Source organism: Capra hircus, chromosome 20 (assembly GCF_001704415.2).
Source record: "Capra hircus breed San Clemente chromosome 20, ASM170441v1, whole genome shotgun sequence".
NCBI lineage: Eukaryota > Metazoa > Chordata > Mammalia > Artiodactyla > Bovidae > Capra > Capra hircus.
In genome coordinates, this window is record NC_030827.1 from 35,865,190 (window position 1) to 35,891,319 (window position 26,130).

Genomic DNA, 26,130 nt, shown 5'->3' on the forward strand with positions numbered 1-26,130 from the left:
TGCTTTCTTGCAAGTTGAAGATCTCTTGACATGTTTTTGAACAGGAAGGAATGTTCTTCAGGTTGTTTCTTTACTGTGGTAGTAGAGTGTTTCAGGGGAGAACAAGTTTATTTGTCTGATAGATGCTCGTTGACATTTCTTGAAGGCTGTTGAAGTCACTCCTGTTATGGCTGAGCTGAGGTGAGATTTGAGTGGATGCATGTCTCTCTTCAGTGGGGTGGAGCTTCCAGGGGCCTCTGAAGCTTGGGAAGCGTTGGGGTGTGGAGAATGTCGGTGGGTGGAAGGGGCCATTCCCTAGAGTCATGGTTTGGGAGGAGACCTGAGGCCTATGGAAGGGTGGAGGTTCATTCTGCCAGGCAGAACAAGGCCCTGCCTGATGCTGGAGCGCTGGGAACCTTCAAAGCATTTTAGGCACTGGAATGATGTGCTCAAATTTATTGTGCTGAAGTTGATAAGGAACAGGCTGTTGAATTAACGGGGAAGTTCTTGCTGGAATGAAGATGACCAGAAGTGACAGGAATGTCAGGATCTGCAGAAATGAAACATCAGGATGAGAGTGTATTAAAAAATTCCTAGGAAATTCAGAAAAACAGCAGCTAGATTCTTATACAACATAGCAAAGCTTGAATTTCAGCATTACTCTCCCACGCACAGAAGGCAAGCTAAAATAAGATACTGGACTTTCCTGAGCACTTCAGCTGTCCTCTAAGGCAGATTCCAAGTTTTCTTGGTCCATAGTGTCCTCAGTGTTACAGTGATGTTTTTATAGTGCCCCAGGTCAAAAGAAATACCTTACAGTTCTTTTTATGAATTTGTTAGGTCCTGACAACTTAGTAAGTGTGTATGACCTGACACTTTAAGTAGCAGCTTGAAAAAATAATGCATATTAACCTAAAAGAAATAATATCTTTATCCTTTAAAAGTCATGTGTACGAATCTGCTGTGTATTCCATAACTTCTCAAAATTTGGGAATAGATTGGGCGCTGCCAGCCTGGTCTCCACGCCTCTCCACTGATCTTTGGGTGGTGCTTAAGCTTCCTCACAGCATCCAACAAGCCTTCCCTCTGGCTCTACAAAGACAGGACGCCATTGAGAGGACTGTGGCATGACCTAGTGTTCAGACCGAACTACACTGAACTGAAGGTCCTCACAGTGTTGGACAGATGTCACTTTGTTACCTCCAAAAAGTTAAACTGTCACGTCGTACCCGAGTTCTTGGGGCACCTGAGTGCCTGGTGTGGGAACTACAGCTCCAGCTTATGTTCCCAGTGTTGGTAGTACGTGAGTTAGTATGGAGCCAGCAGCCAGAGCATAGTGTGCAGACATATACGTGTTCACACACCCCTTGGTGTTCCTTCACTGATCGGCCGGCTGGAATTTTGAGTGTCTGCTCAGTGCCAGGCACTGTGCTCGGCCAAGGCGGGGGTAAGGGGCTGTGGCTTACAGTGAAGAGAGACAGTGTTTTCTCTCAAGGAGCTTGTAGTCTGTGGGAAGAATTACAGAATGGGGAAGGGGTCAGCAGATTTTCTAGAAGGGGCCAGGTGGTCATTATTTTAGGCTTGGCCATGCAGTCTGTGTAGGAGCCATTCAGTCCCAGTGCAGCGATGTGATGTGATGGGCGCTGTGGACACAAATGGGCTTGGCTCTGTCTAGTGAAACTTTATTTCTAAAAGCCGAGGTGGGTCCTGTCTGGCCCACAGGCCACAGTTTGTGCAGCCCCTGTCGTAGAGATGGAATCACGGTGTCATGAAAGCAGAAGAAGGAGCAGCAGGCCTTCAGGGAATCCCAGGAGGGGTCACAGAGGTGATGGTGAGCTCATCCTGCTGCTCACCAGCGGGCTCCCAGGTGAAGTGAGCGGAGGGTATCAGAGAGGAGTACAGAGGGAACACCAGGCAGAAGGGGAAACGCACAAATAGTGTCATGAAGGGGTCCAGGCAGCCAGGAGAACGGAATCCATCTTAGTGTGATCTGGAAAGAGATCAGAAGGTAAATTCCATCTGCTAATGCAGGAGACATTGGTTCGATCCCTGGGAGGGGAAGATTCCCCTGTAGAAGGGAATGGCAACCCACTCCAGTATTCTTGCCTGGAGAGTCCCATAGACAGACGAGCCTGACGGGCTGCAATCCATAGGGTGCCAAAGGGTCGGACACGACTTAGTGACTAAACAACAGCAATAGACAGCATCCTCTAAGAGCCTCCAAAGGATGGTCGCAAGGAAGAAGTATCTTCTGAGATCTGGTATGTCTTTCTAAAATGTATTTTATTCTCTCAGTTAGTGTTTGAGTATAGAATTCAAGTGTGGAAATAATTTTCAGTCAGCTTTTGGAAGACAGCCTCTAAGCTCTCAGTGTTGAGAAGTCTGTGTTTTCCTCTCCTCACTGCTTCCCCCCTCCCAGTTCAGCCAGGCTGAGGTTTTCCATGGTACATCTCGTTTTACTTAAATCCGTGCACTTGACTCTACTAATACAGGAAAGTCTACCTACCTGCAGTTTCTGTTCCTGGGGAACCTTCTCCAGAGGGCTGAGCTTGAGGAACTGAGATCTTGTGAGTAGGGGGTACAAGTGAGAAGTGGAATTAGGAAAGTGGATGATGATCAGAGGGGTTTTTTTTTTCCTAATGATTTTTATCTTCCCTAATAGAAAATAGTAAGAAAAGGGACATTGGGAGGATGGGACCCAGCAGCAGGACACTGTCTGCTTTCCATCCAGTTTCCCTTGCATGGGGTGACCATCCAGACATCTCCTCTCCTGCAGACTCAGCCACCTGCTTGCACATTGGTTTTGCTGTCTTACAGTTAAGCGGCTTTCTCCTTCAAGTGTCTCATGCCTTTGATGAGTTAATGACAGGGGAGTTATCTCACTGTGATGACAAGGATAGGGGCTCAGGATAAAGATGCTTTGGGTTTTTACTCACCTCCCCCCACCTAAACAGGTGTTTCTCAAGCTGTGTCTCAGGGCAGGATAGACTTGCGTCAGCCAAATGTGCTGTCACTCTCTGTCACATTCCCACCCCCTCTCTGCCTTCTTGTCTCCCCTTCACCCCCTGAAAAGAAAAAAAAAAAAACAAGCTATCACAACTAAACAGAGTTTATCAGGACTGCAGTTCCTGGTGCTCTTTTGCCTTTAGCTTTGCTTTTCTCCGTTTTTTTCTCTAACTGTCCTCAGCAGAAAGATCTGGGACCTCATGCATGCTGGAGGCAGAGCTCTCAGAGCCTAGCAGAATGAAGACAGCGCCTGTGTGGAGCTTTTGTGGGAGGGGCCGCAATCTGCATCCCGGCTCTCAGGATACACTCTCAGGGCCGATAGAGTCAAAGACATGGCAACAAACAAGCAAAGGATAGATCTTTTTTTTTTTTTCAGGTCAGCAGTTTTATAAATTGATTCTGTGTGATCAGTTTTCCTAAACAGAGGATTTATTGACATTTTTGAATCCTTTAAGGTAATTACATCACTCAGGAGACACACTGGTAGCCCTTGGGCAGCCCAAAGACATACCTCATTTGGCCTTTCGTTATTGTTCAGTCAGTAAGTCATAGCCGACTCTTTGCAACCCCATGGACTGCAGCACTCCAGGTTTCCCTGTCCTTCACTCTCTCCCAGAGTTTGCGCAAACCTGTGTGCATTGAGTCAGTGATGCCATCCAGCCATCTCATCTTCTGTTGCCCCCTTCTCCTGCTGCCCTCAATCTTTCCTAGCATCAGGGCCTTTTCTAATGAGTCCACTGTTTGGCCTTTAGGATGTTTGAAAAATATGAATGAGCTGCTTTATGCTTAAAAGTTTGAGTTTTTCATGTAAAATCCCAGATTTCTACCTACTCTTGAAAAAGAAGAAAATCTGGCAAAACAAGGCCCGTAGCTGCCACTTTCCAAGCACGTGGCTCTCCCCCATGCGAGGACACAGGGCTCTAGTTGGCACCTGCCTGTGTGATTTCTTCCCTCTTACCCCTCTGGCATTTACATTTGTCTTCTGTGTGTTGAGAGACAGCTCACCTAGTTTTGAAAATGAGCTCCTGAAATTCAATGAAAGGTATGCTTTCCTCTAAGGAATAAGGCATTGGTGGAAAAAAGTAAGTTCTGACAGTGTTATCTGTCGGGAGGGAGTAGAGACAAGTTTCCTGCGTCCTCATTTTCTATTCACTGGAAAGCTCTGTTCATGTGTTGCTCCAGCCTCCAGTCAGTCCCTTTGGTAGAGAAGTCAGATACTTGATGAGCATATTGATATTGTATGGCCTCAATGTCTTACTGAAGGTTTTCTGTGTAAATGTTGTAACAAAAAAGTCCTCTTTATCATCTTGGCTATTTTCAGCTAAGCCAGCCTTGGTGACAATGACGTTGATTCTTCTGTTCCTGAGCACCCCGACCCTGACCCTTGCAGACCTGGTCAGTGGAGTCCCTAATGGGATTGTTGGCACAGTGTGCTGTGCCTGCCCACTGGAACGGAATATCCCCGCGTGCGTGGGGGAACCTCTCACAGAGACCTTGGGCGGAGCTTGCCTCCCTGCTGCCCTGGTTGAGGCTGAAGCCAGGAGGGATCGAGTGATTTGCATTCAGTCACACCATCACTAGTAATGGAGCCAGGGTGAAAGTCTTAAATCCACAGCATCCCCGTCCGGAGCCATCCTCAGGCGCCTCCATCCCCCACATGCCACTTCATGAGACACTCTCCTCTTTTCTAGAACAAATGTTATCTTGTAGTGAGGAATCGATTTATTTCAAGATAATGTACAGACACTCTGTGAATATGGGCTGTGACTGTTTCAGTCATGGTATGGTCATGTTTGGTCTCTCTACTCAGCTATTCCTGTGCACGCCACCTAACTTTAGCAATTGGCATTTTAGACATTCCATGAATACATTTTCATTCTAATAAGTAAACTCAGCAACCCTGTGATTGATTAGGAAGTTATTCATCCAGAAACGAATGGCGAACACTTGAATTGTATGCTTGTCCCTCGTATTTGTTTGGTTAAGACTGTGTGACAGTGCTCAGCAGTTAACAGGTGGCCATCTCGTCATTTGCTTTCACTAAGAAATGTGTTTCTTGAATTCTCTTGTTAGTAGGCTCCAGTTTCTCAGATGTTCAATCACTGTGTTTTTTTCCCCAATTTCCTGTTGCTCATATCTCTTCTCACATTTTTCTGTCTTTTGTTTATTCTGAAAGATTACTCAATGTTTTAACTTTCATTCAGTTCAGTTCAGTCGCTCAGTCATGTCCGACTCTGCGACCCCATGAATTGCAGCACGCCAGGCCTCCCTGTCCATCACCAACTCCCGGAGTTCACTCAGACTCACGTCCATCGGGTCAGTGATGCCATCCAGCCATCTCATCCTCTGTCGTCCCCTTCTCCTCTTGCCCCCAATCCCTCCCAGCATCAGAGTCTTTTCCAATGAGTCAACTCTTCGCATGAGGTGGCCAGAGTACTGGAGTTTCAGCTTTAGCATCATTCCTTTCAAAGAAATCCCAGGGCTGATCTCCTTCAGAATGGACTGGTTGTATCTCCTTGCAGTCCAAGGGACCTCAAGAGTATTCTCCAACACCACAGTTCAAAAGCACCAATTCTGCGGCACTCAGCTTTCTTTACAGTCCAACTCCCACATCCATACATGACCACTGGAAAACCACATTAGAAGTCTTTTAATATCAGCCATTGTATGTAATGTGTAAGAGCCATTTTTGTTTCTGATTATTCCTTTTTTATTGCATCCTCTTCTTGTTTTTATGACTGTGCCATGCGTACGTAGAGAAGACTATTTAGAGGTGGTTTTCTGTTTGTTTTGTGTGTGTTTCTAGTTTTCCTGTTTCTCATATTATCCCTATTTCCTCTGGCAGTCATTTTTATTTTCCTCTTGGTGACACTTTTTATCCTGAATTTCCCTTTAATGATTTAGTCTTTGCTTATATGTTTTATGATCCTTAGTTGTCTATTCCAATATACAAATGAGGTAATATTAGGTCTGACAAGGAATTTTCAGCACACTTTGAGGACTTGTTGCTGGCAAGTTTCATTCAGTAACAGTGGACGGGAACATCGTTACTCAGAGGAATGCATCAGGGTCAGTTGTGAAAGGCTTTCCTCTGACGGCCATGTCTTTATTAGTGCTCTGTGTCCTCAGCGTTTTTTTGATGTTCTGCAGGGGGGACACTTCTGTTGGGAGTGGAGCGTAGGAGCATGTCAAAGTTGACGTATGCAACAGATCTTGGAATCCTTGAGCTTAGGCTCCATGAATCACTGCCCCCATCTTCATGCAGGCAGAGAGAACTTAAATGGTACCACTATCCATCCAAGAGGGCTTCCCTGGTATCTCAGCTGGTAAAGAATCCACCTGTAATACAGGAGACCACGGTTCGATTCCTGGGTTGGGAAGATTCCCTGGAGAAGGGATAGGCTACCCACTCCAATATTCTTGGGCTTCCTAGGTAGCTCAGTTGGTAAAGAATCTGCCTTCAATGTGGGAGACCTGAGTTCAATCCCTGGGTCGGGGAGATTCCCTGGAGTAGGACATGGTAACCCATTTCAGTATTCTTGCCTGGAAAATCCCCATGGACAGAGGAGCCTGGCAGGCTACAGGTCATGGGGTCATGAAGAGTCAGACGTGACTGAGTGACTAAGCACAGCACGTCATCCAGGGACTTCCCAGGTGGCTCAGTGGTAGAGAATTTGCCTGCCAGTCCAGGAGACATGGGTTCGATCCCTGGGCTGGAAAGATCCCCTGGAGTAGAACATTGCAACGCACTCCAGTATTCTTGCCTGGGAAGTCCCATGGATGGAGGAGCCTGGCAGGCTGCAGTCCATAGGGTCACAAAGAATCACAGGTGACTGAGTGACTGAGCATGCACTATCCATCCAGTGTTATTTTTCCACCAAATATAGTAGTCCTTTTTGACTTCCCTCTTCACCTTACATAATATACAAAATATGCTTATAGCACTTATATGTCTTTTAAATTTACAATTTAATCTTCACAACAGACTTAAAAGAAAGATACAGTTATCATCCCTACTTCACCGATGGGGAAACTGAAGCATGGAGTGGTTCAAGTTACATAGTAGGTACAGAAGCTGCGATTCAGAACCTGTCTGTTTTTAACCACCACCCTGCCCTGCCTATAATGGCTTGTAAGGTCCCCCATCTCTAGAACAGATCCTGAATCTGATGGCCTCTCACCATCTCCTTTTAGAACCCTAGTCCTCACTGCTGATTATCTTATTTGGACGTTGGTTCCTCAGCCTCCATTCTCCCGTAGAGTCTGTGCTCCATATAGAAGCGAGAGAAATCTTCCCAAAGTGCAGATGGAATCGTGGACCTCCCCTGATGAAAACACTCCAGTGGCTTATATTCGATCCCATAAAAGCACGTGTCCTTTAGATGACCTCAGGCTTTTTGTGGCCTGACTGGCCCATGTCCTCTTAGCCCCTCTTCCTGACTTTTGAACCTGGTGAGCGGTGCTCATCTTAGGGTCCTTGTATTTGCTCTTGCCACTCTTTCCCTGATCTTATTATGGCAGGCTTCTGGTCAGTCACATCCCAGCCCAGAGAATAGACCATCGCTCACACACTTCCATGCACATCGACTTACTCTGGTTTTTAAAGTTTGTATCAGGACCTTAAATTTCTTCTTGTTTTCTTAAGTATCTCCAGAACTAGCAGCTAAGGTCCTCGATGGCAGGGACTTTGTCTGGCTCAGTTCCTGGTGTCTAGAGGGGGACCTGGTGCTGGGTAGGCTGACAGGTACCTCTGGGAGCTCTGGGGTTGAACAGCGCCTGCTTCTGATGCAGCCCCCTATGCTGTTCACCAGGGCCAGTCACTGTTTGTCCTGTGCTTTCAGTTTTCAGCAGCTTCGGGTTGAAGCCTCGTTCACCAGTGGGCCCTTCCCGGCTAGAGCTGTTGGGGTGTTCGTTACGTCTCAGTCATTTGCGTGTCATTGGCAGTATCTTTGTCACATCTGCAGTCCTCCGTATGTGACTCGTGACCCTGCTATTTTCCTTAAACTGTCTAAAAGTACATGAAATAGAAACTTAACACCACAGTGTACATGGAAAAGAAAACCAGTATTCTTGTACATAAGTGACTGTAAAAGTGTAATATATACTAATTAAAAATGCCATTGCATGTATCACTTAAAATTGTCAAGACCTCGGTTTTAGGCACTGCTTTTCTCTGTTCTGGCGGTACTGAGGGGTTGATAAATATGTGCTCTGTTGTAATCTTGAACTTGAAGCCTATCATTTGAAAATTGACCCTATAACAGCTCCAGGAGCAGCAGCTGTGTCCGACTGGCACGTCCCCCAAAGCCAGGCCAGCTGAGCCTAGTTGTCTCTCCATGGCTTTAAGACGCAGCAGGTTTTGGTATTTGTCAGTATCCATTTTCAGTGTTGATGTGCACAGGATAAGGAGTGTCTTGAACCAGTTTGAGCACCATTTGAAATTCTTTTCTCCTTATGCAGAACTGATTGCAGCGCACAGGTGATGGACATTTCTTTATGTTTGAAACGACCATCCTGGGTGGTGGACAGCAAGAGAATGAGGATGGCTTCACATTTCCAGTGGCTCTTATTAACAGCTGTGCTTCTGTATTTAACAAATCAAGTAAACAGCCAGAAAAAAAGTAAGTGCATCAGAGTCAGAGAAGATGAACTGATCGCAGCGTCATTACTGTTTAGATTAGGAAGTGATCTTGAGTCTATATTGAACCCTTCAGGTTGTGGTTAAACTTCATTTCTTTGTCATGTTTTAAAACGTACTTTTGGTTTCTTTTAAAAAGGCCCGTAAAGAGATAGTTCTAAGTATTCTTTCCCCTTTAAAAAAGTAAGGTGTGACTTCCTGTTGGAATAAAATAAAATTCACCCTTCTAGGATAAAGTTCTATTAGTTTTGACAAATGCATACAGTCATGTAACCACCTGCACAATCAAGACTCAGGGCAGATCCATCATTCCAGAAAATGCCCCTGTTCCTCTGCCGTGAGCCCCTCCCTGCCCCACCTCCAGCCGACACTGGCCTATTTTCTGTCTATAATCTTGCCTTTCAGAATGTCACACAAGTGAAATCCAAATATCTACTTTAAATTTTATATTATTCATTTTTATCTTATTTAAAAGCGTTAAGAATGTTTGTAGGTGTTACCTCGCTTACTGTACAAAGAACATTTTCATCCTCTGCCTCTGAGCTTAGTTTTTATGTTATTTTCATAAACATACCTTTTTTCCCCAAAAATTACTATTCAATAACATTGTTATGTTACTAATGATTTATAATGTGTTTCTGATGTTTTTGTTTTCTATCTTATAGCTTTATAATTTATTGCTATAGTGAATATCACACCAATAATGTGTAAAAATTAAGGAGGAAGCCTTTTTAATAGATATTTATATAGAGAATCTGAGATAGAGTACCTTTTTTCACACTCTGATTGCTTTCCCTCCTTCTCTTTTCTCCCTGCTTCCATTTTTCCTCCCTATTTCCCTCCTTCTGTCCTCTCCTTTCTTTCTTTTCCATTGTCTTTTTAGAATGAGTTCTTCACTGTATAGTGTTTATGTACTCCATGAGCCAGTGTTGTGTCAGTCAGTACTGTTAGGACTAGAATCTTCTGAATTGCTTGTCACCTTTTAGTTGTTTAGGCCTACACAAAATGTCTATTTTCCAGAGACTCATGTGAGTCTATTACCATGTATATGATATGCTTCATAAAAACCTAAAGATTGGCTATGGGATTTCTGTATAGGTGGCAGTCCGGTAACAAGCTGTGAAGCAGTAGTAGTTAGGAGTGCTTAGAAGCTATGTTTGTGGTAGAAGAGATACACAGTTTTTATTTTTGCTTAGAGTCTTAGAGTTACTTTAAAAAAAATTTTTTTTTGTTTTTTTGCAAATGGGGTCACTGTAGATTAAAATTCTCCCAGGCCCTTTCTTGGTCCCTTCATTGAATCAGTACAGTCACTCCCTCTATTTATATTAGTTGCCTGGAAGTGGAATTTTTGAGGGAGGCCTAACCCCTAAGTGGTCTAGTGGTTGGCCCACTTTCATCAGTTTACTTGCTAGCTTCTTTAAACCAAAGCTGCAAAAAAGAAATAGAAAACCAGTCACTTCCTGTGACTGCAGGTTCATCTCTGCATAAAGAACTTGGGCCCTCTGCAGACACATAGCTTGTACTTATATCTGGGGATGGTTTTGACTTGTTGACCTTTACAGTGCAGTTAAATTAATATGCATTGTGTGTGTATGTGTGTTGTTTCTCCTTCTCCAGGTACTCCTCATGATTTGAAGTGTGTAACTAACAATTTACAAGTGTGGGACTGTTCTTGGAGAGCACCTTCTGGAGCAGGTCGTGGTGCTTCTTATGAAGTTTGCATTGAGAACGGGTAATGGAAATACTTTGGTTAATTTAAAGTTATAACCTAAAGGTTCCTTGTGTTTAATTTTAGAATATAAAGATTTTATTCTGGAAATTTTTTAAAGAATTTTAAAATCCTAGCTCTCTGTTTCCTAAAAAGGTGAGTCTTAACTTCAGTCAGGGTGGAAACAAACCCTTCCCTTGGCCATGACTTTGATTCTTTTGTCGTGGGCATTTTGAGTATGGGACACACTTCTCATGGGCTGTGGGTTCTGATAAGCTGTGGGAAAGCTTGACTGGTCTGTCCTAGACTAATGCCTGCCTGTATCAGAGAGGTTCAAGTTCAGATTCCAATAGAACATGTCAGTAGTGGCAGTTTAGTAGACAGGCATTTACTCTCACGTAAAAGGTCCGGGGTGAGCAGTTCAAGGCTGACACAGGTGCACGTGGCCACCAGAGACCCAGTCTCCTGTTTCCCGTGGTGCTTGGCCGTCCTCAGCGTGTGGTCTCCTGGTTCAAGGTGCTGCTCCAGGGTGGCGGTCATGTCTGCATTCCAGGAAGCAGGAAGGACAGGAAGGATGATTTTCTTCAGAGACTCCCTGAAGAGGTGTCTGCCTCCGTCTCACTGGCAGAACTTCATCCAGTGGCCAAACCTATTTGCGTGAGAGGCTGGGTGATGTGTTCTCAGAGCTGATGGCAATGTGCCTGAGTAAACCTGGGGTAATGTCACTCAGGGGAGCGGGGAGGTGGGTGCTAGGAGGCAAGCGGCAGGTTCTGTCACACCACCTTACCCTCTCTTGCAGTAGCTACAAGTTCCGGGGCCTGCAGTGGAAGCCCTCAGGGTGTCTGCAGGCCGGAACACTCTGCATGCTCCTCCCTGACCCCGGCAGGCCTCAGAGCTGTTTCGCGATGCCAGAGAAGTTTGGTGCAGAGCTCCAGGCACCAGTGTGCTGATGAGCGGTCTTGCTGTAAAGAGACCTAAATGTGGATTTAAGTACACTCGGGTTTTTTCCCAGTGCATGTAGATTTATTGAGCATTAGTTGTGTTGTGCTCGTTCATCAGCCAAGTTGAGCTTGGTTTTGTTGCAGAGACAGCCCTCAGGTTTTATATCGTTGTTTTCTGCAGTGAAAATAAAGGATTACTCTTGCTTGTGTCTTGTGTCTATCATGGGGTCATCTGGCATCTCTGCCCCTCGTCCTGCCCTCAGGGACCCAGGCCAGGGGACCCTCATCTTTTAATGCACTGGGACGGGGCAGAAGGGGATCACGGCCTTTCAGAGCTTCCTTCCTGACATGAGAGATGTGACTTCCATTCAGTTTCTCCATGAACAGTGTCACATGGCCGTGCCTCACTTCAGAGGAGCAGGGAAAGGCCATCCTCCTTTGAACCCAGAAGGGGAGAATCTGAAAAATCTGGTAAATCACACTAATAACCACTGCAGGCCCTACAGAGAGGAAGTTATCCTGGCCCCAGGAGTTCACAGGAAGCAGATCATAACGATGCTGTGGATTAAGTGCCGATGGAAATTGTCTGTGATGGTCTGAGGGAGCACTGACTAAGGAGTATGAGGTCCAGGGAGGCTGTCAGAAGCATGGTTGTGGAGTAGGAATACTCAATTTGCTCAGCAGAAATGGGACAGAAAGCCATTCCAGCCGGGGAGGATATTGGGTACAATGGTATCAAAGTGTGAAAAGCCTGATTTATAGAATTCAGGTGGTTTTGTGTTGCTGGCACATAAAGAAACCTCACAAGTGAGGTTGAGAGGAGGCGAGCCGACCCTTTCAAGTCCTCAGTCCTAAGTGAGTAATGTGAGGAAGCCTGTGCGGAACAGGGCGGGGATGCAGGAGGCACGCAAAGTCCTTTTGCTTGAATTAAAGTTTTTATGCGAAGTTAAAAATGTATGTGAATAACAGAGCATGTAAACATGCCCTGTAAAGATACAAAAGCCCATGGAACCACAGAGAAAAAACTCACTTTTGTCTGAGAGGTAATGGGTGGGAACTAGAAGCTCTTTGAAAGCAGAGCTGATGAGAACATTTTGTATGACTGAACCGTGAGCCAAGACAGCGGAGCAGACAGGCTGAGTTGAAGTCGCAGTGATGGGAACCCTGTGATGCTGTGGTCCACAAGTGGGCGACAGGTGTGTGAGGTGGGGGACAAGCCTGCCCAGAGAAAGTTGGGGTAGGGCTTTGAAGTGCATGCTGAAATCCTAAGATTCTGGAGAGAATCATCTCTGCTCACTCTGTTTACTTTCTGATTCAATCTGATTAGTCTTACTACCACTACATTGATGGACTGACCACTTTCCTCTCTTTTTTCAGTCTTGAAATGCAATATGACCTGTCATACTTTTGTACACAAAAGAACATGAAGTATTTTTCAGTGCGTCTTTTGTCAATCAAGTTTTTATGAAAATTGCACTCAAGTTTATCTGCTAATTGAATTTTGATTTCTTATATTTCAGGTCCCGTTCTTGTTATCAATTGGAGAAAAATAGTAAAATCCCACCTCTTTTACCTGGTGATTATGAAATAACAGTAAACCCTTTATATGAGTTTGGAAGTTCCAAAAGTAAATTCATACTAAATGAAAAAAACGTTTGTAAGTATTTGAAAAGAAAATTGATTTGAAAATATCTCAGAATGGTGACTTTGTTAGTATTGTAATGCTCTATAGCTGACAGAAATGTACCGTTCTTCGGTATCTGTTGTTATACTAATACTCCCATGTGCCCAGTGATCTCACTTCCAACTCTGGAGCACAGGCAAGATCACGATGAAAGCAAACTCTTCCTCTGGCCAAGCAGATAGGTGCTGCAGAGGCTAAGGTCCTTCCCGCAGCTGGAAACTTTCCTCCTCCCCGTCTGCTTTGTTGATTTCTGCACGCCTTTCAGAATTCTTCAGCCGTCTCAAGGAACTAGTCTTTGACCATCCCTGCCCAGAGGAGACCCCATTCCTTTTGGCAGTCTGTATTTCTCTTTTGTGGCATTTCTCACAATTGCATAAATAATTTATTATGTAAGTAGGTGCTCCCTGTGTGTTTCCCTTATAAGAAAATAGGCTCCCCAAGGGCAGAGACACTGTCTTCTGCCGCTAGTGTCTGGTCCAGTGCCTTGCACTTCGCCGGTATCTTTTACAGATGTGTTGACCAAATACCTAGGATATAATGCTCCGAGCTGGGTGGAAACATGAATAAACCCAGGCTGATGGAAATGGAAATTTTTCTGTATAGTGAGATCTTAAAAACCCTAGTTGTCTTGACTCTTTTAATAGTTGGCTAAATACCTGTGTTGCCTTCTGACAACTATTATGGGATGGTGTTATAATATTATAGAGAGTCTTACAAGGACGACTTACGCTGAAGTAGGGGAAAGAAAATACAAGTGATCTGGCCAGTTTTACAGACAGAATGCATGTTTGGAGTGGTCTGTGTCTGAGATAGCACAGATTTTGAAATGATAATAACAAGCATGCTGTCCAAGAATTTAGAACCTGTCTCATTTTCTCTTCTGGCTGGTCTGGGGAAAGTGCTATTTAAGGCTGTCTTCAAGATAAAAGAGAGAAGAGCCATGTTTGTTATTTTCTTTCTGTAGTTATACATGAGATCCATGTGAGATTATTTTGTATAGATCAGCCATGATGCCAGTACCTGCAGAGAAATGTTGTTAATACTTGTATTTTGTTACATAGTGTTAATTACATGCATTTTCTCTGTGTGTGTGTGTGTGTATATATATAAACAGTAAAGTTTATATTACTTTATAATAGGCTTATCAGACTATATAGAGTTTCAAGTTATTATGTAAATCTCCATTTTTATAGGTTGCATAGTATTCCATTGAATGGAGGTACCATAATTACTTTGTCATTGATTTTTTTTAGCGAATTATATTTTATTTTTAGCAAGTTATATTTTATTTTTTAGCTTATTATACTACTTATTATAATCAAATGTGTGTGTGTGAGTCAGTTGCGTCTGACTCTGCAACCCCATGGACTGAAGACCACCAGGATCCTCTGTTCATGGGATTCTGTAGGCAAAAATACTGGAATGCGTAGACATTCCCTTCTCCAGGGGATCTTCCTGACCCAGAGATTGAACCCAGATCCCTTGCATTGCTGGCAGATTCTTTACCATCTGAGCCACTAGGGAAGCCTCATTTTCTTGTTTTAAATAGAGGCTTTGTAAAGCTGAACTAGATTGATGTCTTTTTTTTTTTTTTCCATTTATACATATATATGTATCTGTTCTTTTCAGATTCTTTTCCCATTTAGGCTGTTACATAATACTGAGCAGAGTTCCCTGTTCTATACAGTTACTATTATTGTTCAATCACTTAAGTCCTAGCTGACTCTTCATGACCCCATGGACTCCAGCACACCAGGCTTCCTTGTCCTTCACTATCTCCCAGAGTTTGCTCAAACTCAGGTCCACTGAGTTGGTGATGCCATCGAGCCATCTCATCCTCTGCCACCCCCTTCTCCTCTTGCATCCTCAGTCTTTTCTAACATCAGGGTCTTTTCCACTGAGTTGGCTCTTCCCATCGGGTGGCCAAAGTATTGGAGTTTCAGCTTCAGCCTCGGTCCTTCGAATGAATATTCAGGGTTGATTTCCTTTAGGATTGATTGGTTTGATCTCCTTGCTGTGCAAGGGATTCTGAAGAGTCTTCTCCAGAACCACAGTTCAAAAGCATCAGTTCTTTAGCACTCAGTCGTCTTTATAGTCCAACTGTCACATTCATACATGACTACTGGAAAAACCATAGCTTTGATTATATGAACAGTAGGTCCTTATTAGTTATGCATTTGAAATATAGTACTCTGTGCATATCAGTTCCAGACCAGGTGGGGAGGGTAGCAGGAAGGGATAGTTAGGGAGTTTGGGATTGTCAGTGATTATTATCATTGAGATTTTTACTTCTAGTTTTTCAATATTATATCCAGTGCTTTAATGAACATTTTTTGCACATCTACGTTGCTGAACTTGTGTGATGATTTTCTTAAGCTAAAGTCATAGAATTGGGAATGCTGTGTTGGAAACATTTCCTTTTTATGACTTGATATCCATTACCACTTGTTCCTCCAAAATTTTGAATCTTTTTGCATTCTCGCAGACATCAAATGAGAGCCTGCCTGCTTGTCTGCATCCTAGCCAGGACTACGCATACTGTCCTTCTCTCTTAATTTGGCCCCTGTAATCTGATGGCCCCCCAAATTACAGCATTGTTGTTTTTATATTTCTGTGTTTACTTTTAAAAAATTACCTATCATTTTTATTCTTTTTCTGAGCTATTTGTGTCCTTTGTAAATTTTCTCTCATGTTGAAAATTCATATTTCCTTCTCAGTTCATAAGCACTCTCTGTATAGTATGATTATTGATTATGTCCTATTTGTTATAAATCTTTTCCCATAAATATTTTCCTAAATTTAAACTTGGTGGTGTTTTTCACACCACAAGTCTTCATTTTTATATAATAGAATCGCATGATATTTGGGGGATTTTGGTTTTGTTATCATGCTTAAATCTTTCATCCATCTGGAATTATTTTGTAGTGAGGTATGAGGAATCTAACTTAATTTTATTCCAGATTTAAAAAAATTTCCCCAAGACTCCGTCAAAGAGCCAATTTGTGTTGTCTGCTTTTTTAGTAGGAAGTAAGAACATTCCATCTGGAAAACTACTTGAAGATAACAGTGTTAGAAAGGCAAATCAGGACGGACTCTAGGTAACATTTGATTAATAGACCAAATCTTACAAAGAGTTATTAAGTGATTAAAAATCTTGCGAAGACTTATTTTTGTGCTTGTCCTTGTCAATTAGAAGTTTATTGTGCATGCTAAGTCGCTTCAGTCATGTCTGACTCTTTGTACCCTGCAGTCTGCCAGCTCCTCTGTCCCTGGGATTTCCCAGGCAAGAATACTGGAATGGGTTGCAATTTCCTCCTCCAGGGGACCTTCCCGACCCAGGGATCAAACCCACATCTCCTACATTGGCAAGCATGTTCTTTACCACTGAGCCAGATAGCATTTTTAATAATAATGGTTCTCATCATGATTAGAATATTAGCTAAACAGTATCCCAATGCTAAGTTATTACTACCACTACTCAAGAAAACAAATAGCAAATTACATGAATGTAAGAGAGGGAGGCAGGTCCATCAGTAAACCTTTGAACATCTGTCATGTGGAAGAGATGCTGTGAAATGGTATGGAGCTGTACATCAGAAGATTTGGGCACTTTGGCAATTTGCTACTAAATAAAGCTATGAGAAATTAAGTTTTTTCCAGATCTTAAGATCCTTTCAAAAGTATATACACAGAGCAAAGAAGAGATTTAAAGTATATACATATATCTGATAAACATCTGGGCTTCCCAAGTGGCGCCAGTGGTAAAGAGCCTGCCTGCCAGCGCAGGAGAGGAGAAGGCAATGGCACCCCACTCCAGTACTCTTGCCTGGAAAATCCCATGGGCGGAGGAGCCTGGTAGGCTGCAGTCCATGGGGTCGCAAAGAGTCAGACACAACTGAACGATTTCACTTTCACTTTTCACTTTCATGCATTGGAGAAGGAAATGGCAACCCATTCCAATGTTCTTGCCTGGAGAATCCCAGGGACGGGGGAGCCTGGTGGGCTGCCATCTCTGGGGTCACACAGAGTCGGACACGACTGAAGTGATTTAGCAGTAGCAGTAACAGCCAATGCAGGAGACAGAAGAGATGTGTGTTTGATCCCTGGGTCAGGAAGATCCCCTGGAGGAGGGCATGGCAACCCCCTCCAGTATACTTGCCTGGAGAATCCCCATGGACAGGGAGCCTGGCGGTTTCCAGTTCATAGCATCACAAAGAGTCGGACACAATTGAAGTGACTTAGCATGTACAATACACTTCTAATTGACAAGGGACAAGGGAAAAAATAAGTCTTTGTAAGATTTTTAATCTCTTAAGTTTCTTAAAATTTTGGATCTGTCTGAGGCAGAATAAATACTGTGGATCCTTTTAGAAAGACCTGGGAAAGCTCCCATCTTCTGATGTCCTAAGGTGGAAGGGACATGGAGGTTACGGGCAAAGATATACCAGCTTCACAAATAAGACTGATGATATTTTTTTTCTAGCTGGAAAGTTTCTAGAAAGCAAGTTAACATTGTCTTCAAGTGCGTTTTAGCTGGAGAGAAAGGCAGATGACAGTTCATGGGCGCTTAAGGGAGCTTCCCAGGTACACGAAAGCAGTTTACTATGAAATCATGAAAAGAAGTATGTTTAATCTTTTCACCTGTAATTATGACTGCTTCTGTTTTTAGCTTGAAATATTAGCTATGAAGATTTGAAGATTAGACTACTGCTGTTTCGATAAAATGTTAATTATGTGTACTTTTCAGAGAGGGAAGCATTTTAATAGACGAGTGTTGCCTTAATAAAATAGTCTCATGTTGCATAATTTTAAATCGTTATATTGTAACTTCTTGAAACATTTGAAGGATCCAAGTTCTTGGCAGCCTCTGCTGTCTGTGGTTGCCCTGCCACCTTGAACTTGGCCCTTCTGGCTCTGAATCAGCTTGTTGCTCCTCATTTGCTCCTTCTTTTTTTAAAAGCGGTTTCCCACTTAAACTTTTCCTATAAAGAATCTTCCACTGTCTTCATGTAGCTATATAACGGTTGTAGTTCACTTGCTAAGTCCTGTCTAACTCTTTGCGACCCCATGGACTGCAGCGTGCCAGGCTTCCCTGTCCTTTACTATCTGAAGGTTCACTCACATTCATGTCCCTTGAGTTGGTGATGCCATCCTACCATCTCATCCTCTGTTGCCCCTTTCTCTTCCTGCCCTCAATCCTTTCCAGCATCAGGGTCTTTTGCAGTGAGTTGGCTCTTCACATCAGGTGGCCAAAGTGTTGGAACTTCAGCTTCAGCATTGGTGCTTCCAGTGAATATTCAGGATTGATTTCCTTTAGGATTGACTGGTTTGATCTTGCTGTCCAAGGGACTCTTGAAGAGTCTTCTCCAGCACCACGGTCTGAAAGTGTCAGTTCTTCCACACTTGCCTTTCTAATGGTCCAGCTCTCATCTGTACATGGAAAAACTATAGGTTTGACTATACAGACCTTTGTCAGCAAAGTGATGTCTCTGTTTTTAATGTATATGCTGTCTAGCTTTGTCGTAGCTTTTCTTCCAACAAGCAAGCATCTTTTTAATTTCATGGCCACAGTCACCATCTGCAATGATTTTGAAGTTACCTTCACCTTAACTGTCATTTGAGGAGAGCACAGGCAAGAAAGAGCCCTACCTACTAGAAAGCCTGAATTTTATAGAACAGGTTCATACCGTGTGTGTTTTCCATTGACCCCCTAAGTTTTTCCATACGATACTCATCCCTTGTAGGTGCAAAGAATTTTTGAATTTAAGAATTTTAAGAACTCCTTACTCTTGCTGCCTTTTTTTTTTTCTTTTTTAGTTTACCAGTTTTCTCCCTGTGAGAGGCCCTATGCTTTAGCATGGTTTTTCTCGTTACCTTTTGTAATGCAGCTTCAGAGCCAATTGCCCTGCCAGCATTGTTTCTTAAGAATTGATGGTTTCATGTCTTATTAATATGAATTCTTCATTTGTTTGAAGTGTCCATTAGATTTGTCCTTTCTTTTCCATATATGGCATCCTGAGCTGTATCCTTTTTACCATAGCCTGACTGTCTCCTGCTGGGTCACGTTATCTCTTTCTCAGTTCCCTACAGGCCTTTTGCCCCCCACTGCAAACTAACCTTTCTGAAAGACTTCACATCCTGCCAAGTGCTTCTTAGATCTGCATGGAATCCCATTGGCCTCCTCATCTCATTACCACCATCCTGCTACTATTTACTGCTGCCTATGCCAGTTGCGGGCTTCCCTGGTGTCTCAGTGGTAAAGAATCTGCCTGCCAATGCAAGAGACTTGGGTTCAATCTCTGGATTGGGAAGATAGCCTGGAGAAGGAAATGGGAACCCACTCCTGTATTCTTGCCTGGGAAATCCCATGGACAGAGGAGCCTGGTGGGCTCTGGGGTCGCTAACAGACACAGCTGAGTGACAGCAACGTGCCAGTGCCAGCTGTAGTTCACTGCATCCAGAAGTGGGTGACTTCCCCTAGTGTGCAGACTGTGACACTGAAGATGAGTGGGGAGGGAGCCGAGGACGCAGATGGAAGGCTTTGCCAAGGCCAGCTTTACGTAATCCACACACTGGAAGCTCTTTCACTTCCCTCTGATTTTGCCTGTTTGGAGATCCCAGACCCAGTGACACCAGAGTGTTGTGGGAGTCCAGTTGCTGTTTGTATTATGGATTTGAAACAGCTGGCTGGTAAATAATTTCCTCAGATTTGGCTGATGAATCACTGGGAGCTGCTTGTACAAATAAATACATATATTTATTCTCTTTTCAGTACTAGGTATAAGAATATGCTTTACTCCTTAATTATTTTTAGATCAAGAAGGAATAGAGTTTAAAATTAGTTGATTAATGGAATTACAATATGAAGACCATTACTTCTTTTACTAAATTTTATCTTTTGTCTCCTTTTTTAAGCCTTAATTCCAGAAACTCCAGAGATCTTGAATTTGTCTGCTGATTTCTCAACTTCTATGTTACACCTAAAGTGGGATGACAAAGGTTCTGTTTTTCCACATTACTCAAATGTCATCTGGGAAATTAAAGTCCTACGTAAAAAGAATATGGAAATTGTAAAATTAGTAAGTTTAAACAAAAACAGATTTTTTCCTATGACAATAAAGAAACTGAATAATTTTTTTAAATTTTAAAGTGAATCTTTTGATTATTAAAGAAGTAGATCAGATATCTCTTTGGAATTCCTTAAAAACTGTATGCTATGACTATAAAAAATCACTAATGAAATAATGTGTAACAATTATAGGAAGTTTAGGAAATTAACATGTTTAATCCATGATTCTGCCACTTGAATATAGTAAACAATATATTTGTGTATTCCTGTCTAGCCTTTTTATATGCACATTTTTGCATAAATGGAATAAAAATATACATATAATTTCATTTAATTATTATAAATATCTAGCATTATAAATATAAACATAAATGTTTTGAAACATATTTAGGCATAGTAATTGTTGAGAAATTTTGCATAAATCTGTAAGTTTGCATTTATCTCAATCCAAAATAACATTCTTATATTAGTAGTACTGCTTTTTTTTATATACTGTTTATGAATAGTTACTTTATGGTCTGTCTTCAGTTTGTTCTTTGTCTGAGGAATAGTGAGTAAAACAGGTTGACAGCTAGTATGTGGGAATTCCCTCTTTATCCTTTTACTCTTTAATGTACTTGATATATGCTTAGTTATAGAGTTAAGAATTAGAAGAACATGATTTTACAATTTTTTTTGCCAAAGTTTATAGGTAAGATAGTACAGATAATAAATGGAATTATTCTGTGTTTCATAGTCATGATCTTATTTTTCCTTATAAACAACCTATATATTACACCCTTGAAACAACAGCAGCCATAATTGTGGTCATCATGTATCCAGTGCTTCTGGTGATACTGACATTGATGTAAAAGCTCTCTATATGTTAATAATTTGCATCTTCACAACAGGCCTCTGGGGGAGGCACTGTTAGTATCATCCCCATGTTACAGATTCAGATATAAAGTCTCAGGAAGATACAAATAAAGGAGCCAGGACTCAAACCCCAACTGAGAGTTGATTGCAGAGTCTGTGCTTTCCCTTAACCAGTAAAGTTTATATTACATAATCAGTATTGTTATCTTCATTTAAGATGCCCTCCCTCTTCTTTTCACCTGTGTAAACTGAATACACATTTCATGACCCAGGTCAAATCCTTATTTTGAAGCCCATTCTAATTACCTCGATCTAAAATGCTCTCTCTTTTCTTCAATTTTAATGTCAGTCTGATTTGCAGCCAACTTTGATGTCATCTAGCATTGTTGTCTTAGAACTATGGCTTCTTTAAAATTGTATTGTGTAGCTTTTTATTATGGTCTAACATTTGTATTCTGGGTTACTAATTACCAGCTTAGGATGACTTCTCAAAACCTTTTTCTTATTTGTAAAGTAGTGCTAATATTTGCTACTGTAAATGATATGATATTTATAAAGCTATTAACAGCTCTTCATTGTCATTACTTCCTTTGGGGAATAGGTGTTTTTTCCCTAACTTAGGGATGCTAGAATAAGAGGGATACTGTTTGATATGTAAGTGAAATCAGGCAGAAATGAATGGAGATATTATTCTAAGGTTGTGTACCTCAGTGCCACAAGATGCATAACAAGATAGCAATGTCAAAATAGTAATTCCCTACTTTGGGGAATATGGTCTTTGAAGAAGAATAGCAAGAAGCAAGAAAAATAGCAATAGAACAAATTAATTTTAAAATGTTATTCCTTTGCATAGTAAAATGTGACATTTTTATTTGTAATTATGTTGTTAGGATTAGTATTTAAGGCAGAATTGCTTATAATCAGTCATTCTATGACAGATGATAATGCTATTAGTTTGTAATAGTTTAAAGATCACTAAAGATCATGAAACACTACTAATATAAATGTTTCATTTATAAGTTTCTTTTATAATGTTTCACTTACAACTTGAAGATTTCTGCCCATAGCCTCACAAACAGCTGTGGAAGCTGTGCTCTGCATAGACCAAAATGTGTGTGACACCTGGTAGTTATACAGGCCCGTTTCTTCCTCTTGTTTTTCTTGCCTATAAACAATGCATTTCAGTTCTTTTAGCTGGTTATTTATTGTCTCCATTTTTCCAGTTAGCACATTTATGTTACTCTTCCTCTTTTTTTTTTTTTTAATTTTCAATTCAGTTCAGTCGCTCAGTCATGTCCGACTCTTTGCAACCCCATGAATCTCAGCACACCAGGCCTCCCGGTCCACCACCAACTCCTGGAGTTCACTGAAACTCACGCCCATCGAGTCAGTGTTGTCATCCAGCCATCTCATCCTCTGTCTTCCCCTACTGCTCCTGCCCCCAGTCCCTCCCAGAATCAGAGTCTTTTCCAGTGAGTCAGCTCTTCCCATGAGGTGGCCAAAGTATTGAAGTTTCAGCTTTATGATCAGTCCTTCCAATTAACACCCAGGTCTGATCTCCTTAAGACTGGACTGGTTGGATCTCCTTGCAGTCCAAGGGACTCTCAAGAGTCTTCTCCCAACACCACAGTTCAAAAGCATCAGTTCTTCGGTGCTCAGCTTTCTTCACAGTCCAACTCTCACATCCATACATGACTACTGGAAAAATCATAGCTTTGACTAGACGGACCTTTGTTGGCAAAGTAATATCTCTGCTTTTTAATATGCTCTCTAGGTTGGTCATAACTTTCCTTCCAAGGAGTAAGTGTCTTTTAATTTCATGGCTGCAATCACCATCTGCAGTAATTTTGGAGCCCCCAAAAATAAAGTCTGACACTGTTTCCACTGTTTCCCTATCTATTTCCCATGAAGTGATGGGACCTGATGCCATGACCTTAGTTTTCTGAATGTTAAGCTTTAAGCCAACTTTTTTACTCTCCTCTTTGACTTTCATCAAGAGGCTCTTCACTTTCTGCCATAAGGGTGGTGTCATCTGCATATCTGAGGTTATTGATATTTCTCCCGGCAATCTTGATTCCAGCTTGTGCTTCTTCCAGCCGAGCGTTTTTCATTTTAAGTTTTAAGCACTGTTTATTAACTTCCCACGATGAAAGATAAGAATTTAATCCCGTCTCACTTCCCAGCCACAGACACACTCTCCCATGCATATGCACTTATGCGTGTGCTCATGCTCTTTCCACTTCCTGTTTTTCCAATATCATTCTGTTATAATTTTTGGTAGGCCAGTAATCGTTATTTGTGTTATGATTATATAAACCCTGTTCAAGCTGAACAAAGTACTGTATACTGTTCTTACTTTTTCCTTTTTTGAGGGGGTACATCCTTTCATATTGTCTTATGCTTTTAGTTTTACTTGTCTGCTTCATTAATTCAATTCCAAATTCTTTCTAGGTTGTATAAATCTAACAAAATGTTCAAGCATATTAATATTTTATCAGTTTTGCCTTTGTGAATAAATGTCTCTGAGGGCCTTCTGACTTACTTCCCAGCCTTTGTCGTATAAGAGTTCACATTGATGCTGCCAATATTTGAAAAGCACAGAATGTGATAAATAACTAAGTATTCTCATGGCCAGAGTTTTCTCAGAAGCTCCAGAAGCCTCCACCTGTAGTAGCCAACCCTTGGTTTGAAGAGATTAATACCTGAGCATGCCTGTAACCCATTCAGGAGAAACCTCTACATGTTTCAACACATTTGTTAGAAAGCTGTGGTTCATCCTCATCCAGAGGATTCCTTTTTTATTTTTCTTATGGTGGACTCTCTTTTTCCTGAATTCCTTGTCTTCATCTTACTTTCTCATTTTGGTAGAAGCTTAAATTTATTTGCTATTTATTGTTGATACCCTGCTAACTGCAGGTAGCTTGCCAATATATTTTATTAAAAAAATTTAAATTAGTTACCAATAAAATTAAAAGACTGCCAGTTCCAGATGTTGTAAAGATCCAGAACAGTTGAAATTTTCATACCCTTCTGGTAGGAATGTAAAGTGCTACTTGGTGAAAACATTGAGACTTGACATTTCTGACAATGTCTTTATTCTGCATTCACTCATGATTGCTAGTTTAGCTGGGTATAGAATTCTAGGTTGGAAATTTTTTCAAGATTTTGAAGCCATTGTTCTACTGTGTGTGTGTGAAGTCGCTCAGTCATGTCCAACTCTTTGCGACCCTGTAGACTGTAGCCCGCCAGGCTCCTCTGTCCATGGGATTCTCCAGGCAAGAATACTGGAGTGGGTTGCCATTTCCTTCTCCAGGGGATCTTCCCAACCCAGGGATCAAGCCCGGGTCTCCTGCTTTGCAGGCAGACGCTTTATCCTCTCAGCCACCAGGGAAGCCTGGTGTTCTACTATTTGTTTCTTATTATGGATTTATCTTCATCTGTTGCAGTGGACATTCATTAGGCCCCTTTCAGTCTGAAAACACATGCCTGTCAGCTTGGGACATTTTCATATTTTATGTCTTTGATTTCCTCTGTTTTCTCTTTTTTTCCTTAGAATTTCTGTTTTTTAGAGATGGACCTTTCTAACCTTTTCTCTAATTCTCTTAGTATTCTTACATTAGTATTTTAAGACTTCTTAGCATCCTTAGCATCAATATTTTATTTTCTGAGCAATTTTTCCTAAACTTTATCTTGTGCTTTTGAAGTTTTTATTAATGTACTTTTTAATATACAAGAGATCCCATTTTTATTCTTAGTCATTTAACAAAATTTTCTGTCATGTTCTTTCATAGATGCAGTATCTCTTCTTTGAGGATATCAGATTTCAATTTTTTATTTTTCTTTCTATGCAGTCTGTTTTTCAAGCTGCTTTTTTCTTTATTTTGAATTTTGACTTTCACATTGTAACTTTTTCTCACTTTCTGGTCATTCTGATTGCTGCTCTTATTTAAGTGAGAGTCTTAAAAAATAAAGCAAGTCTAACTGGAACTTCTTTTTGCCTGTGTGGGACTTGTTGACTAGTGCTTCATTATACTTCTTTAGGATGGACTGTCAAGCTGTAAAAATCTTAATATTATTTTAGGTTTTTATCTTGACCTGTTCATATACTCCTTAGAAAAGTTTGTTTAGACTCCTAACCTAGTGAATATGTACTTGGCTGTCAGTATCCTGGGTGCTGAGTAGGGCAGAAAGGGAGGAGTGCCCCAGCCTTTAGAATGCATAGTTAGCAGTCTCCCTGTTTTTAGTATGGTATTCCCCATTGTTAGTTCTTCCTAGAGCTATTAAATTCAGAGGAATTCTATTTCACTTTTACAAAGGGTTAATCTCCATTCTTCAGCCTCGGTGAAGAATAGTCCTTTGGTAGAACAAAATGTGGAAGGGGATTTGAGTGCCTAATATATCTTCAAATAACTTATAGTCAGGCTACCAGTTTGGCACCTTACCTGCGCTGTGCATTTCCAGGATAACCTAGTACAGCCAGTTCCTGAGCCCTGTGACCTTTTTATGATCGAAATTATGTTGTTTCTGACTTTCTCACTGGCAGCTTAAGATTTGCTCTTCTCAAGTCTTCTGAGTCAGTTACCTTTGCCCATCTGTTTTCCAGTGTCCAAAATCTTACTGGTGTTGTTTTTTCAATTTTTTGCCCATGTGCATCTGTGCCTTTTTTTTTTTAATCTTTTACTGTTGTTAGAGGAATTTCATGAAATAAAGAGAAGGAAATACATTTATTTAATCTGTTATTTTTAACCACAAGTCCCAAGGTCACTTTTAGTATATCTTCATGTATTTGATTAAAATCTTCCCCATTTTCCACAACTGAAATTAAAATTTTTATATTATTATCAATTCCATATTTAAAAGTAAAGTTTGAAATGTGTGGTGCTTTTATAAAAAAAATATGTCTAATCTAAAGTAATAGTTTATTTTGTAGAAATGCTCTTCTCTTTCTGATTTTAACTCTTGGAGATAAAAATCTATTAAAAATTTTTTTCTGTGACAAATGGAGACCATTTTAGGCAATGGTGTGTTTTCTCATGAAGTGTATTGAGTGTTTTATAATATGAACATCAGTATAAAAAGAAGTAGGCCCTAAAGTTGAAGAAGTAAGCATAAGTGAATCATAGTTATTGTTACTCCAACTCTCCTTAATATGTTATAGAAACCAGTTTTGCTTACTTTGCTGGTAATTGTATACAGTCTGTTTTTTAACCCTAAAGGAAAGCAGAACATACTACTTGAAAATAGAGGTTT

General features: G+C 41.4%; 1 protein-coding gene across 1 annotated transcript in view; it reads left to right on the top strand.

Moving 5' to 3' along the window:
* The window catches only part of LIFR (leukemia inhibitory factor receptor alpha), a 78,650-nt gene that overhangs the window by 15,496 nt on the left and 37,024 nt on the right, over positions 1 to 26,130 (top strand). The window contains exons 2-5 of the mRNA XM_018065593.1: positions 8,446 to 8,606; positions 10,241 to 10,355; positions 12,793 to 12,929; positions 19,872 to 20,035. Of these exons, the coding sequence (XP_017921082.1) occupies positions 8,468 to 8,606; positions 10,241 to 10,355; positions 12,793 to 12,929; positions 19,872 to 20,035 (555 nt within the window). The 5' untranslated portion in view covers positions 8,446 to 8,467. The remainder of the gene's footprint in view (positions 1 to 8,445; positions 8,607 to 10,240; positions 10,356 to 12,792; positions 12,930 to 19,871; positions 20,036 to 26,130) is intronic.